Source organism: Silurus aristotelis (assembly GCF_946808225.1).
Source record: "Silurus aristotelis genome assembly, chromosome: 9".
Lineage (NCBI taxonomy): Eukaryota > Metazoa > Chordata > Actinopteri > Siluriformes > Siluridae > Silurus > Silurus aristotelis.
In genome coordinates this window covers 22,986,861-23,002,170 of record NC_139582.1, presented here as the reverse complement: position 1 = coordinate 23,002,170, position 15,310 = coordinate 22,986,861, and the positions used below count along the sequence as shown (strand labels likewise).

The window sequence follows — 15,310 nt, the reverse complement described above, 5'->3', positions numbered from 1 at the left end:
AGCTTTTCTGTAGTTCCCTGTACCCTTATCTCTCTGTGTAGTTCGTTTGAAATTTGCTTTCTGATGCTTAACCTTTGCGTTTGCCTCAGTCAATAACATCGCCATGTGCATAAAGTACTGTTGCTTTGGTATGAAAAAGTCTGCACACACTTTCTTTGTCTTTATATTAGCCATGCACACACAAAGTATTCTTAAATTGTAGCATGTTGCTATGCAATCAAACACATAATGATATGTACAGAGAAAAATATTCAAAGGTAGAAGTATTCTCAAATTTGTTATGTTCCTACAAAGGTCTACATTAACATCTAACATGAGTGAATAGTCAGAGGAACTGACTCTTAATAAATGACACACGAGGAAAATAAACACCTTTTTAGTTACAAGTTTTAGTCACTGACAGAAAAACTTTATAATTCCCTTATAATTTATTTCTAATGTCTCTAGCCCTGTAGACAGTCTATGATCCAATGAGATGCCTACAGCTAAACAATTTACATAAATTGCATTAGCAATGGTTCAAAGGTTCATTTTCAGAAAATTTAAGTCATGCAATCTTTTTCCCCGTATTTTTTTATTATTTCTCCAACACATAGATGGGGAGGTGGTAGCTTAGTGGTTAAGGCTTTGGATCTGAAAGTCATGAGTTTAAATCCCACCCACAACAAGCTCCCACTCTTGGGCCCCCTAAAAAAGGCCCTTATCCCCATAGCTGCTCAGGTGTATTAGTAAGATAAATGTAAATCACTCTGGATATGGGGGTCTGCCAAATGCCATATATAAGCATTCTACTGTCATAAACATAAGTCATTTTATTATGTATTTGTGTCATTTACAAAGAAATATATTTTTTTTTTTTGAAGTTTAAGTAATTTTCTTGGAATAAACCTAAAATATAAATCAGTGATGAACCTTCACAGCATCTTGTTTATAAGGTTGCTTAATAAACTTTATTTGAATTAGGTTGGATGCTCACTGTTACACACATTGTGTGCATTAGTGTATACAGTGGGTACGGAAAGTATTCAGACCCCCTTAAATTTTTCACTCTTTGTTATATTGCAGCCATTTGCTAAAATCATTTAGGTTCATTCTTCTTCCTCATGAATGTACACATAGCACCCCATACTGACAGAAAAACACAGAATTGTTGACATTGTTGCAGATTTATTAAAAAAGAAAAACTGAAATATCACATGGTCCTAAGTATTCAGACCCTTTGCTCAGTATTTAGTAGAAGCCCCCTTTTGATCTAATACAGCCAGGAGTCTTTTTGGGAAAGATGCAACAAGTCTTTCACACCTGGATTTGGGGATCCTCTGCCATTCCTCCTTGCAGGTCCTCTCCAGTTCTGTCAGGTTGGATGGTAAACGTTGGTGGACAGCCATTTTTAGGTCTCTCCAGAGATGCTCAATTGGGTTTAAGTCAGGGCTCTGGCTGGGCCATTCAAGAACAGTCACGGAGTTGTTGTGAAGCCACTCCTTCGTTATTTTAGCTGTGTGCTTAGGGTCATTGTCTTGTTGGAAGGTAAACCTTCGGCCCAGTCTGAGGTCCAGAGCACTCTGGAGAAGGTTTTTGTCCAGGATATCCCTGTACTTGGCCGCATTCATCTTTCCCTAGATTGCAACCAGTCGTCCTGTCCCTGCAGCTGAAAAACACCCCCACAGCATGATGCTGCCACCACCATGCTTCACTGTTGGGACTGTATTGGACAGGTGATGAGCAGTGCCTGGTTTTCTCCACACATACCGCTTAGAATTAAGGCCAAAAAGTTCTATTTTGGTCTCATCAGATCAGAGAATCTTATTTCTCACCATCTTGGAGTCCTTCAGGTGTTTTTTAGCAAACTCCATGCGGGCTTTCATGTGTCTTACACTGAGGAGAGGCTTCCGTCGGGCCACTCTGCCATAAAGCCCCGACTGGTGGAGGGCTGCAGTGATGGTTGACTTTCTACAACTTTCTCCCATCTCCCGACTGCATCTCTGGAGCTCAGCCACAGTGATCTTTGGGTTCTTCTTTACCTCTCTCACCAAGGCTCTTCTCCCCCGATAGCTCAGTTTGGCCGGACGGCCAGCTCTAGGAAGGGTTCTGGTCGTCCCAAACGTCTTCCATTTGAGGATTATGGAGGCCACTGTGCTCTTAGGAACCTTAAGTGCAGCAGAAATCTTTTTGTAACCTTGGCCAGATCTGTGCCTTGCCACAATTCTGTCTCTGAGCTCTTCAGACAGTTCCTTTGACCTCATGATTCTCATTTGCTCTGACATGCATTGTGATCTGGAAGGTCTTATATAGACAGGTGTGTGGCTTTCCTAATCAAGTCCAATCAGTATAATCAAACACAGCTGGACTCAAATGAAGGTGTAGAACCATCTCAAGGATGATCAGAAGAAATGGAAAGCATCTGAGTTAAATATATGAGTGTCACAGCAAAGGGTCTGAATACTTAGGACCATGTGATATTTCAGTTTTTCTTTTTTAATAAATCTGCAACAATGTCAACAATTCTGTGTTTTTCTGTCAATATGGGGAGCTGTGTGTACATTCATGAGGAAGAAGAATGAACTTAAATGATTTTAGCAAATGGCTGCAATATAACAAAGAGTGAAAAATGTAAGGGTGTCTGAATACTTTCCGTACCCACTTAGCTGTAAACACAATAAATCTTAAGTACCTTATCTAACTGACAATTAGCGGTTCTGGATGGGGATTTATTTTGAGGACAGTCTCTGTACACAGGATGCAAGTGTGATGGACTGGTCTTTCTTCTCCATCCCACTAACCTACAGAAGAATAGGAAAATATGAATGTAAGATGAATCATTTTGGTCATTCTGCCCCTTCCACATGTTTATAACCTGTTATAACCTGTAACTAGAATGGTCTTGGAATTAGGAAATTCATAATTTGATTTACACAATTTCAGATTTCTTACAAGTCTTTTGCTACATATTTCTCTCCACTTTGTACATCTGGATTTAAATTTTTTTGGTAAAATTGCTGGACCAATTGGATCAATAACTGGACTTTGGCCCATTTTACTGATTCATATACTTAGTTTTTAACCACTCTAATGAAGCATTGAAAGTCTGCTTCCAAGGTCCTTCCCATTATCAAGTCTTCTGTAAACAGTAACAGGAATTTCTAGAATTTCCCTGGATTTGACTCCGTCTATCTTGGCACCAAACCTGACCTTGGTTAACCCTGGTTGCAGGTATTCCCATATGGTAGCACCAGCATGTTTCTCTAAATGGAGAGCTTCATTACATACACATTTTATTTCAAATCTAGTTTATAACATTCATTTTTGGAAAAATTGCCCTGTTTCCAGGAATACCTGAGCTTCTGAATTGTGCTCTTCTTATTAGTAAAGAGCAACTGGAGTAGAGTCTTCCTCTTTAAGCAGATGAGCAAACCAGCCGCAAACAAGCAGAACACGGTGACCAGCACGCCTGTGGTGACGGCCCGACTATCAGCTGACATCACATAGGACAATACACACATTAATACACACACACGCACATCTAAGGTACAGCACATCACAGAGGAGAGACACACACACAGCAAACAGTTAAAGGTGGTTTAAAACTCAAAAAAATATTTCTGGACTAATTTATCAGTGCAATACAAGTTTGCATTGGATCTAAAACAGAGCTGATTTTTTTAAGGGAGTTTGCCATAATTTAAGAGCAGGGACTCTAGCCTCCTATGTGTAAATAAAATATGTATGTAAATGAAATAAGGTAGATGAAAGAATAGGAGCCATTGCAGGCATAAAATTAAAAAGAAAAAGTGAAAAAGAAATAAGATTTAAAAAAACACCAGAATCAAATATCTCAAGCCTTGAGGTGATTACAACTGACATAAATTTTAAAATAAATTTTATACTTTGACTCAGTATATTGACCTTCCCAACAATTGCTTTTAAAATTTCATTTTAAGTTACAAATTTTATACGTTTTCACATAAACTGATTTTTGATGATCTTTCCAGCACAGAGAAATGTGTCAGAAATGTTCAGTGGTAATTAGCCAAGGTGGATTTGATGCTTAAAAAACACTGGAACATTGCTATGAGTGTTGTAGTAATTTTTCATCTTTGCTAATCACATGTAATAATAAATCAAGTTTGATAAAAAAAAGAACTGATTCACTGGCCATGTCAGAGCATTAGTTTAGTTGGAATTATAGCTTCTAGATAAAAGCTGCCAAGTTAAATTGAAATGTGGATAAAGCACCCCATTGGCCAAACCACCAAACATAAAAGTCTTGCATGTACTTTGTTTAAAATAGTTGCTCATCAATCAAAGAAAGCACAGTGAAAAGAACAGGCACAATTGTTCATATCATGCTCTATTATTAATCATTACCGGCACACATAACTATTATTAATTACTGTTGATTTGAAATGGTCAGCTCAGTGGAGGCTGATTTACAAGTTTTCACAAGTAATCCTCAGTGTTTCTAAACTTATTTTAAGTTTTGTAAATACAAAAACTTTACATGCTGAGAGAGCAAAAAAGCCTTAAGCATGTTCATATATACACACATCGTGGCTCATCAGTGAATACAATTTTTTGATGTGTAAAATGCTTTACTACACTGCATTTCTGGTCAAATATTTATGAGGTTCAAGGAAAAAACATGAGAATTAAATGCTTACTCACAAGAATTTCTAGAGTTATAGTACATACTGTATAGAGAAGCAGGAATCTGATACTGATAGTTGAAAATGCTGAATCTGTAACGGGTTAAATATTTAATTCATTTTTTTATGATCCAATGCATTAATGAGTTATTTTATGCTGTTAATGTGAATGTTGTCATCTCAAATGACATAAACTTGGTAAACTGAACATAAAACATTTCAGCACTCTACTATCATCTGCCGTTTCACATAATGTTAAGCAACACCAGCTTGCAATCTGTTGCTTTTAAATATTCATAATCATATCAGTATTAGGCTTTGAGTCTTACAGCTGTATTAGGGTTTAAAAAATATTCTTTTACATGCAAATCCTGTATTGTATGTGTATAACAACTGTTCACCGCTGTACCTGCCAGCCTCATTGGACCACTGTCCACGCTGCCACCAAACCCAGCCTTCTCGCAGAACGGTGGTGCCCAATGAGCTTCACAGTGGCAGTTTTTCTTATTATTACAGACCTGTAGACACAAAGTGGACTGGAGTTAAAGGAAAAGAATCCACTCTGAAAAAATAGCATATAAATATATTTAATCACTGTGACCGAAAAATATTGATTTTATCTGATTAAATTCTGAGATCATTCTTGCTGTCTCTACTAATTCTAAGCTGAATTTCTTTATGATATGACCTCGGGGATGTTTAAGCAGCGTACATGTTTCAGATGCTTTAGCGTCGGTCCTGAATAATAATCAAATTAGCAGTACTATCTCTGAAATACCCACTAAAATCTACATATTTTTATATTTAAAGTTAGATTATATCTTTATCCAATTATTTCTTTCCAGTTATTGTTATTGCTTAGCCTGAACATTGATTTCTTCATGCTTGATGGAGAGAAGAAAAAAAGTAGGTTGGAAAATGGTGGGAGAAAAAAGATTAAGCGATTTTGCTTGCAGAAGCTTACAGCAAATCTTGAGTATTTATTAACAAGATTGTTAATAATCTTTCACCTTTTGAGTGCCATTGTATCTGCCCTAGTGTTCTCAAAAGAGTAACACAAATTCAGAAAAAACATAGCATCTGATATACTACACACTTTACAACTATTTCAAATATAAACCTATTTCATGTTTATAAGGGTAGACATATCTTTAATATCCTATAAACAAACCAAATTATAAACAAACAGATTAATCCTCTACATGCGGTTCAGTCAAAAAGGTAGAACAGTGATGTCACAGCTGGAATGTGATAGTAAGTCACATTCTATCTCTGAAGCATAAGCACACATACAGTTATTTTTCCAAACTGTCTTTTGAAAATCCTTACTGATGAAGTCTAAACATCTGCATAGACATAAAAGTACAAAGTTGCCAAAACTTCAACAGTTTTCTTGCTCACGATTGGAGGCTTAGGAGCAGCCAGTGATGTGGAAAACAAGGTCACTCTTCAGCTCAGGCTTTACTGATGATCCTGGGGGGTTTAGGAGGTAATGGGTCTCAGCTGTGTGTGTGTGTGTGTGTGTGTGTGTGTGTGTGTGTGTGTGTGTGTGTGTGTGTGTGTGTCCAATATGTCCTGATTATGGAAGAAAACCAATGTATGTGGGAATTAGTTTAGGGAACTAGACACTGGCATGTGCAACACACACAATATCTGAGGTAAAACACTTCTCATTAGCTAGGAGCAGTGAGCTAGATTTAGAATTCAGGGATAAAGAAGCACAAACACAAAAGACACTTCACTATGATTATGTTCTGGTGCCCACTAGTCCATACAGCAACATGATCAGGGAGCGTAACATGTCAAGAACAGCTTTTGGTTTGTTTTGTTACATCTCTTCACACATCGCTAATCATAAACAACACTAATTTGCTTGTCGTCAACACGATTTCATTTATTCAAGCACAGAAACAACAAAAAGTTGCTACAAGATCCTGCCAATTGTCTCCTCCGTATCAGCTTATATACAAAAAAACACACAATTTCAACAAAATTTTACCATTTTCGACACTGAGCATGTACCTATTCGAGAGGGGGACAAGAAGTAATAAATAAATAAAGCCGTATGTAAATAAACCCCAAGGGGAGGAATATGGGATGTGAATGACAGTGCAGTAGTGGATCTTGGCCAGGATGTATAGTATTCACATTTCAGTGCTTTGCTGGCAAACATTTGAGCCAAATGATGATGAATGGTCCTTTAAGTAGAACATAAATAAAGCTATTAAATACGAGTGCTTTAACTGTAGTGAGGGAATAAAAAACGATTAAAAGTTAACACGGCAGCTGCCGGGAAGCCACTGGTGCATGTGGTTCTAACTGGGCAGCAATATTGTTATTATAGCTCTGATCTGTTATTGATTGTACATTGCGGAGCATTTTACTGCAGTGAGCAGTATGATGTAAGTTTCACTGAGCAATTTAAAGTCCTATAGTTTAAATGGAAGTCAAAATGTTCCTACATGTCAAACTGATGTCATGAGCAGGGCTGCTCTGGTTCATAGCTAAATTTGTGTGAAGTAGTAAAAAGGTCTTCATCAGCATTTTATTTTATTGAAATAGCAGCCCAGGGTTTTTTGGATCATCCACATTTATTACTGTGTACACTCCTGGGGCCAAAAAATATGGGCCGAGACCAAAATGGCAAAATATTAAACTTTTAATATTTTATTTAACAACAAATCATTGGTCAGGAAATGAGTAAGAACTTCTGAGACCTCATATGCCCCCATTTGCTAATTAATTTTTTCTGCATGGAATTGTTTGGGGGAATAGCTAAAAACAGGGAAATTCACTTCACATCATCTTCATCAACAAAATTGAACACCTGGTTTTACATCAACTACTCATCAACTCTATGTAGCACATCAAAGTTAAATGGTAAAAAAACACTGACTCTTCTTTCTGTAAAATGCTTCTGACAAGTTTACCCAAAAGGCTTTAAATATTTAAACAAATCAAAGGGAAAAGCTACTTTAAGTTACTTTGTCTATCTAAATGATTCTTGCTCATTTTCTAATAACTTAGTTTTAAGACCATAAAAGCTTAATATACTGCATTTTTTGCCAAGAAGTATATACTGCATTTACTCAATTTGTTCACTTGCCCATTTCCCCCACTAGCCAGCTCTCCTTTATCATACCACAGCTACCAACTGGGTAAAATAAAAGCCAATATGTGCTACCTCTGAGACAATTAAAGCCACCCAGCTGTAATCTTTCCAAACTACTGGTCATGCTACAACATGGAGCTTACATAGGTCCATAATTGGCTAGTGTTGCTCTGATGTAGAAAGAAGAGAAAGTACATCAATCCTCCCACACAGAGAGCATGGACAATTTTGCTCTTTTGAACATGGAACTTACAGTACATAGCCGTGGCATCATCTACACACTTTTTTTTTTTACTTTTTTATATGGACCAATTGCTACAGAAGTCCCTGCATAATTTGTTACTGTAGACATTTTTCTTCAATATAAATAATAGAATAAACTGTTGTTGTTTTTTTTTAAAGAACTAATGCTTTATGGTAAACCTTGCAGCACTATTGTCAAACCAAATCAATGAATCAAAATTGAGCATGTTAAAGCAATATCTTTCATGAAAGGTTTCTCAAGAAATGCTTTAGATCTTCTGTGAAAGTCACTTTTTCAGCCATTTTTTTCTTACAGTCCGTAGTGTCTACGTTTATGCATTTTCTTTTCATACTTGTGGTGTGTGCACTGTTGAATAATTTAATATTATATCAATATTAAACATTAAATAGTTCAGTATTTTTTTTTTATCTTTAGGTCATTTGTATAATATTGAGACAAATATATGAATTAACCAGACAATATTATTGAGGTACAAACCTCTTAGATTAATAAGCTATGCTTTAATACAGAAAAACATAATTAAAAACATATTTTATAAGCTAGAAAAAAAAATAAGGTTCACTGAGATACCCAGGGTTTTGAAAACTCAAAAATTTGTCACAGGAAAAAGGCATGTTATCTTTTCAGCATTATAAGCGGATTATTTATGGAAGATTCTGTACTGTTCATGTGTGCTTGTGTTTCTTACCCCTCTGCCATGGCATTTTCCTGAACATTTATGCACACCAAATACACTGACATTCTGACACTGTCTGTTCAAGCACATCTGTAATGGAGAGGAAAAATGCATGAAGAGAGTGCCACGAGTACATCCTTATAGCAAACATAAACTCTGCTTGATTAAATGTTGACTCTGCTTGTGAGTGAAACATTTCCAGAAGATCTAAAGAGCCTTACCATGCCTTCAGCACATTTGGTGCCAGTCAGCACAAGTCCTGGGTCAGGCATGTCATCCCCAAGGTATACATGTGTACCTCGACATAAAATACGCCCTCCTTCATGCAGGGGGATGTTGGTCTCTATGGAAACAGCATTGGTTCCAATTACAGGTCGACTGGCACCACCCTGGCACTGAATTTTACCACATTTAGCATCCCTGTAGCAAAACACACACAGACACACACAAATCGATAGATGAGAACAAGAAATGAAAATTAGTGGGTCAGTGCTTAGGCTTTTATTTGTTTTATTCAGTTTTTTTTCTCTTTCTTCACATTAACAGTATGTATGTCAAATGTTCACTGGGAAAGAAAGAGAGAAAAAAATATTTAATGAATAATTAAAACAAATTTAAATATATTATATAATTCTGAAAAATGCTCTCCAATGTCTGTTATCATATTTTTGCACAATGATTAAATAAGATTCTACAAAAGGAACAATAATAACTGAATAGACTTCTACTGAAAATTCTCCACAAATTTGCTATGCAAAAGCATTAGTGAAGTCAGTCATTGATGATCAAGTTATTCTACTCCGACCGTGGTCTTTATGGCGCTTGATTTGTAGATCATGCTAGAACATGTTTGGGCCCCTTAGTTTAAGTTAATGGAAAACGAACACTAACCCAATGCAGTATGCTGCATGTACACTATATGAACAGCAGTATTGAGACATGACTTTTTCTGCTATGAGTGGTTCTTCCTTAAACTGTTGGAGGCAGACTCTTTAATTGGATGTCTTTGTAAGAGATAGAATTAAATTTTTTCTTCACTTGAACTGGAAGACCCAAACCTGCTTAAAGTGAGCTCCATGAAGATATGGTTTACATGGGTTGGAGAGGAAGATCTTGAGTGGTCAGCTATAGAGCTCTGATCTCAACCCTATTGAACACCTTTGGTACAGTTTGAATTAGAACGCTGACTGCACCCCAAGCCTCATTATCATACATCAGTACCCATCTTTACTAATGCCTTTGTCACTGAATGAGAAAAAATCTATACATCCTCACTCCAAAATATTCCCAGAAGAGTTTAGGTATTACAGTATAACAGCAATTAGAAAATAAATGTGGAAATCTAATGGTCAGGGATCCATAAACTTTTGTCTATTTAGTATATATATAAATGCAATCCCTTCTGCTTTTTTAAGTGTTTTTTTTAAGTCCAATTATCACCTTTTTTGTTTGCTAATTGCATGTATCTTTGGTGTAGTCTTTTTAAAGCATATTTTTGTAGGCAATGATTTAAAAGCCCAGTCACACTTATACTCTGTAGTCTCATGCCACACATTTCTACAGAGCTGTATTGTAATTAGTTCTGTTTTGTTACAAGATAACATTTTGACACAACCATGAATAATCTTGTCTTTTTACTGAACAGACCAATTAAGCCAATTACCAGTCCTTCAGTTTGAGTGAGTACATTTATTTTAAAATACAGGACATAGATCTGCAAAGTGAGGCTTATAAAAAAAAAAAAAGTTAATTTGAAGCAGGAAAAGTGGACAGAAAGACTGTTGTTTTACTCATATAAGTACAAAACAAAGTTCACTAGGTCAGTTGTTTCCCTTTCTGTGTAATATTACATTATTGTATGCATGTAAGCAATGTCATGTGCTGTTAGCAAGGTGTACCTTGCTTCACATTTAGCAAATGAGCCTTTGGAATCTTTGCCACAGTTGCCATAGGGATCTCCAGCGGAGTTTACTCTTTCAAAGCAGATACCAGGGGCAGGTTTAGCCCCTAGAGAGAGAGAGAGAGAGAGAGAGAGAGAGAGAGAGAGAGAGAGATGTCAATTCTAATTCTTAATTCAAATTGGCACTAGAAAAACAGTCTGTTTCTGTTTCAATTTCTTATTTTAAAGGAGGGAATAATGTTTAAACATGTATCACACTGTGTCCTGTGTCATATTAGCAGCCATTTGGATTGAGCAACACTGCATAGTGTGGATGTTATATGAACATTAAATAAAATTTGTCTGTTAAGTTGTCTCATAATAATAATAATAATAATAATAATAATAATAATAATAATAATTTTGTTTTGCAGTGCAAACCTGCAAAATGACAAGATTCTTCCACTAAATCAATTACATTTTTATGTTTTTATTATTTGTGTATGCAACATACAAACCCGATTCCAAAAAAAGTTGGGACACTGTACGAATTAAATAAAAAATGAAATGTAATAATTTACAAATCTCATAAACTTATTTTTTATTCACAATAGAATATAGATAACATATCAAATGTTAAAAGTGAGACATTTTGAAATGTCATGCCAAATATTGGCTCATTTTGGATTTAATGAGAGCTAAAAAAAGTTGGGACAGGTAGCAATTGTCAGGGAGCACCCTGCGTCTTCACCCGCACCAGCCCTGCCCGCACGGAGCTGCTCGCCTGATTATTAACACGGTGCACCTGATCTCCATTAATCACACACACATATAAGCAGCCCATGTTCACTTCCCCGTTGTCCGTTATTGTTTTTCCACTATTCACGCTGTCTGGATATCCACCATACTGGATGCCCGTGATCTTCGGGCCCTTAGACGCCACTGCATCACATACAGGAATGCTACTGTAATGGAAATCACAACATGGGCTCAGGAATACTTCCAGAAAACATTGTCGGTGAACACAATCCACCGTGCCATTCGCCGATGCCGGCTAAAACTCTATAGGTCAAAAAAGAAGCCGTATCTAAACATGATCCAAAAGCGCAGGCGTTTTCTCTGGGCCAAGGCTCATTTAAAATGGACTGTGGCAAAGTGGAAAATTGTTCTGTGCTCAGGAGAAATAAAATTTGAAGTTCTTTTTGGAAAACTGGGATGCCATGTCATCCGGACTAAAGAGGATAAGGACAACCCAAGTTGTTCTCAGCGCTCAGTTCAGAAGCCTGCATCTCTGATGGTATGGGGTTGGATGAGTGCGTGTTACACATCTGGAAGGCACCGTCAATGCTGAAAGGTATATCCAAGTTCTAGAACAACATGTGGTCCCATTCAGACGTCGTCTCTTTCAGGGACGGTTTTTCAACATGACAATGCCAGACCACATACTGCATCAATTACAACTTTATTGCTGTTTAGAAGAAGGTTCCGGGTACTGAAATGGCCAGCCTGCAGTCCATATCTTTCACCCATAGAAAACATTTGGCGCATCATAAAGAGGAAGATGCGACAAAGAAGACCTAAGACAGTTGAGCAACTAGAATCCTGTATTAGACAAGAATGGGACAACATTCCTATTCCTAAACTTGAGCAACTTGTCTCCTCAGTCCCCAGACGTTTGCAGACTGTTATAAAAAGAAGAGGAGATGACACACAGGGGTAAACATGGCCTTGTCCCAACTTTTTTGAGATGTGTTGATGCCATGAAATTTAAAATCTTATTTTTTCCCTTGAAATAATACATTTTCTCAGTTTAAACATTTAGTATGTGATCTTTGTTGTATTCTAAATAAAATATTGAAATTTGAAACTTCCACATCATTGCATTCTGTTTTTATTCACAATTTGTACAGTGTCCCAACTTTTTTGGAATCGGGTTTGTTTATTGGCACCTCACATTTAAGAGAACTTTTTCATCTTGCCTAGGCTGTGATTTTGGTAAAGATCACCGATATTACTATAAAATAAGTAAGTTATGTGATAATTATTTGCTACATAAACAAATGGACATACAACCAAACAATTCTGCTGGTTGTCAAAATGTCTGTGATCGAATGAAAGAAATCTAAAAGAACTGTAAAAGACTGTATTTAAAGTGTATTATATGCCATGAAGACTACCATGCTGATGGAGTTTCAGGTGTTAAATGGGTCATTTGGACCATTCATATGTTATATATTGTATAGGTTTTTCTTCTAATTTATATAAAGCTTTGTTAATAAACAAACCTGGACCCCAGAGTGTAATGCACTGCTGTTCATGGGTTTGGCAGATGCCGTTGTAACAGTAACCATCAACGGCATGGCATGCATGCCCATCATAGAGGTAAACGTTGGCTGGGCAGTGGGGACTTGAACCAGTGCAGAACTCAGGCAGGTCACATGAGTTACTTGAATCTCTGCATGGTGTTCCAGCAGGCTTCAACTTCAAACACACATAGGCACACGTTGAAATATATTTATTCCAGGGTTAAGAAGTTTAACAGAAGGCAAGAAATATCATACAATTAATTTAACACTGAAGCACTAAGAAAAACATGAACGATTCTCTCAGCTATCCTAATATGTATTAATACAGGATAAATAATAGCTTGGGAAGTTCACTGATGCATGGCATGAAAAATTAATACAATAATATAAACACACAATGTACCATAGTATATTACCTAAAAGCTGCCAGTGCCTGCTGAGATGTGTCGTGTTTTTTTACATTTAAAATTATACATTTTAACAAGGTGTCTTTGGAATGGTCATGTGATCAAATTCGGGTTTACTTTAAAGACTTCTTATACATGTATATGGAAGTAATTTAATAAAGTAAAAAAAAAAAATCAGCAGCAGGGAAACAAGTTCACACACACACATACACACACACACACACACACACACACACACACACACACACACACACATACACACATATTTATGTACAGACAAACACTCACACATACTCTAAAACACAAAGAACACCACAAGAACAGGGAAGTGTAGCCTTTGGTGAAATAACAATAGTGGCATCGCAGTGCACACAACCCAAAGTTCTGCACAGTGTTTCATAATCCACAATTCTAATAAGCAAAAATTGTGACTGTGCAGCAGCATTGGACTTCATTTCCAAGCGATTCTTCGAGTGCTTAACTCTACACAATGCATGCCAAATCGTGTCAGCTGAGCTATGAGCCAAAAGATATCTGCATGACCTTGCCAGCCTAAAAAGCAGTGCTGATTGTAAGCTGGCTCAGTATTTCTGTCCTTATTCAGTGAACTTTGTGGGCAGATTTATGTGTCTGAAGCCTTTAGAGGAAATTGAGTGTGTGCCTTTGCAGTGTAAATGACAGTTCATGTTGCGCTCACTAATGGCGCAAAGAGAATGCGTTTTCCATGCTGTCCCTTTTTTCAACCCTTTGAGAATGAGAATGTGGTGGAGGAGAGACAGAAGTAGGGAGTGAGTCAAAACAGAGACATGCACAGATCAAATGAGTACCTTGCAGTCCTCGCAGCACTGTCCGTGTGCGCAAACAGCATTTTCTTTGAGAGTACAGGTAGTTGCATTGCAGCATGGGTTCACACACTCCTGAAATTAATATGCACGCACACACACACACACACACACACACACACACACACACACACACACACACACACACACACACACACACACACACTGTTAGGAAGTTTTTGTACAGTTCTTTCTGTTGGTGTGTGTATAACATGTGGTTTAGATTAACATACTGTATGAGGAACGGGGGTAGTGATTTAAATACCCATCAGAGAAAAAATACTGAAACAAATGAAATGTGTAACCAGGATGTGTGTGTGTTGCCAGAAAATATCCGGTTTTCATCAGCACTTCACAATTGAAGGAAAGGCGAGATGTCTTTCAAATGTAAGAAGAGGAAAAAAGAGGTCAAAAAGAAAGAGTCCAAGAAACAACTCTGACAACTGCAGAATTGGTTTAACAGAAAAACATCGACTAAACACGCACCAGGTGTTTGTTTTATAGAAGAACTCATTTAGGACATTTCACATGGGTTTTAATTGAGCCAAGGGTTTGTTTTTTTCTCTCTTTTACTTCCTCTACTTAATTATTTTTGTCTGTTAACATAGCCCAGATATGTTGTCCTGTGTTGGCAGACCAGGCCTGGGTGAGGCTTGAGCTCTTTTGGCTAAGATTGGGCTTTTATAAAATCTGTTGTTCATGCATTAAAAGAGAGAAAATTGGTGGAGGTCCCTCATCTGGCATCCAATAAAGTCCCTTTGTTTGGCATTCATCCTTCCTTTGGCTTGTATTCTCTGCATCCTTCCAGATGTGTGAATGTGTTGGTAAACGCCTTGTCAAGTCTAAGTTATTAAGAACACATGGAGTATGATGAATTTCAGCCTTTCCCTAATTTAAACCCATCAATCTGACCAAACCCAACAGTCTCTGAAATGTCAACCTGATAAACTGTCAAAGCCATCAAGGCTTTTGGTAAAGGCCTGAATTAGATCATATAAAGGAGTTGCTTGCATTCTTTACATTGCCATTCAAGGCATTTTTTTTAGCAGTATAACCGAGTTTTTTAAATGTAGTATCACTTGTTTAGTGTAGCACCAGGGTTCTGGAGGAACGTTGTCTCATTTTTCTGTGCACTGTGTATAGTAGAAATGACAAATAAAGCCTCTTGACTTGACTTTAC

The 15,310-nt window shown here is 37.1% G+C and overlaps 1 protein-coding gene across 2 annotated transcripts in view; it reads right to left on the bottom strand.

The window, feature by feature from the left end:
* adam12b (ADAM metallopeptidase domain 12b) overlaps positions 1-15,310 on the bottom strand; it is a 146,859-nt gene that overhangs the window by 5,319 nt on the left and 126,230 nt on the right. Inside the window, exons 13-20 of one of the 2 annotated variants that reach the window (XM_083550436.1) lie at positions 14,116-14,205; positions 12,861-13,056; positions 10,595-10,703; positions 8,918-9,116; positions 8,709-8,786; positions 5,053-5,161; positions 3,334-3,520; positions 2,672-2,780 (exon numbers count right to left, since the gene is read on the bottom strand). In XM_083550436.1, the coding sequence (XP_083406562.1) occupies positions 2,672-2,780; positions 3,334-3,520; positions 5,053-5,161; positions 8,709-8,786; positions 8,918-9,116; positions 10,595-10,703; positions 12,861-13,056; positions 14,116-14,205 (1,077 nt within the window). The remainder of the gene's footprint in view (positions 1-2,671; positions 2,781-3,333; positions 3,521-5,052; positions 5,162-8,708; positions 8,787-8,917; positions 9,117-10,594; positions 10,704-12,860; positions 13,057-14,115; positions 14,206-15,310) is intronic. The other variant, XM_083550437.1, reaches the window with a different exon arrangement.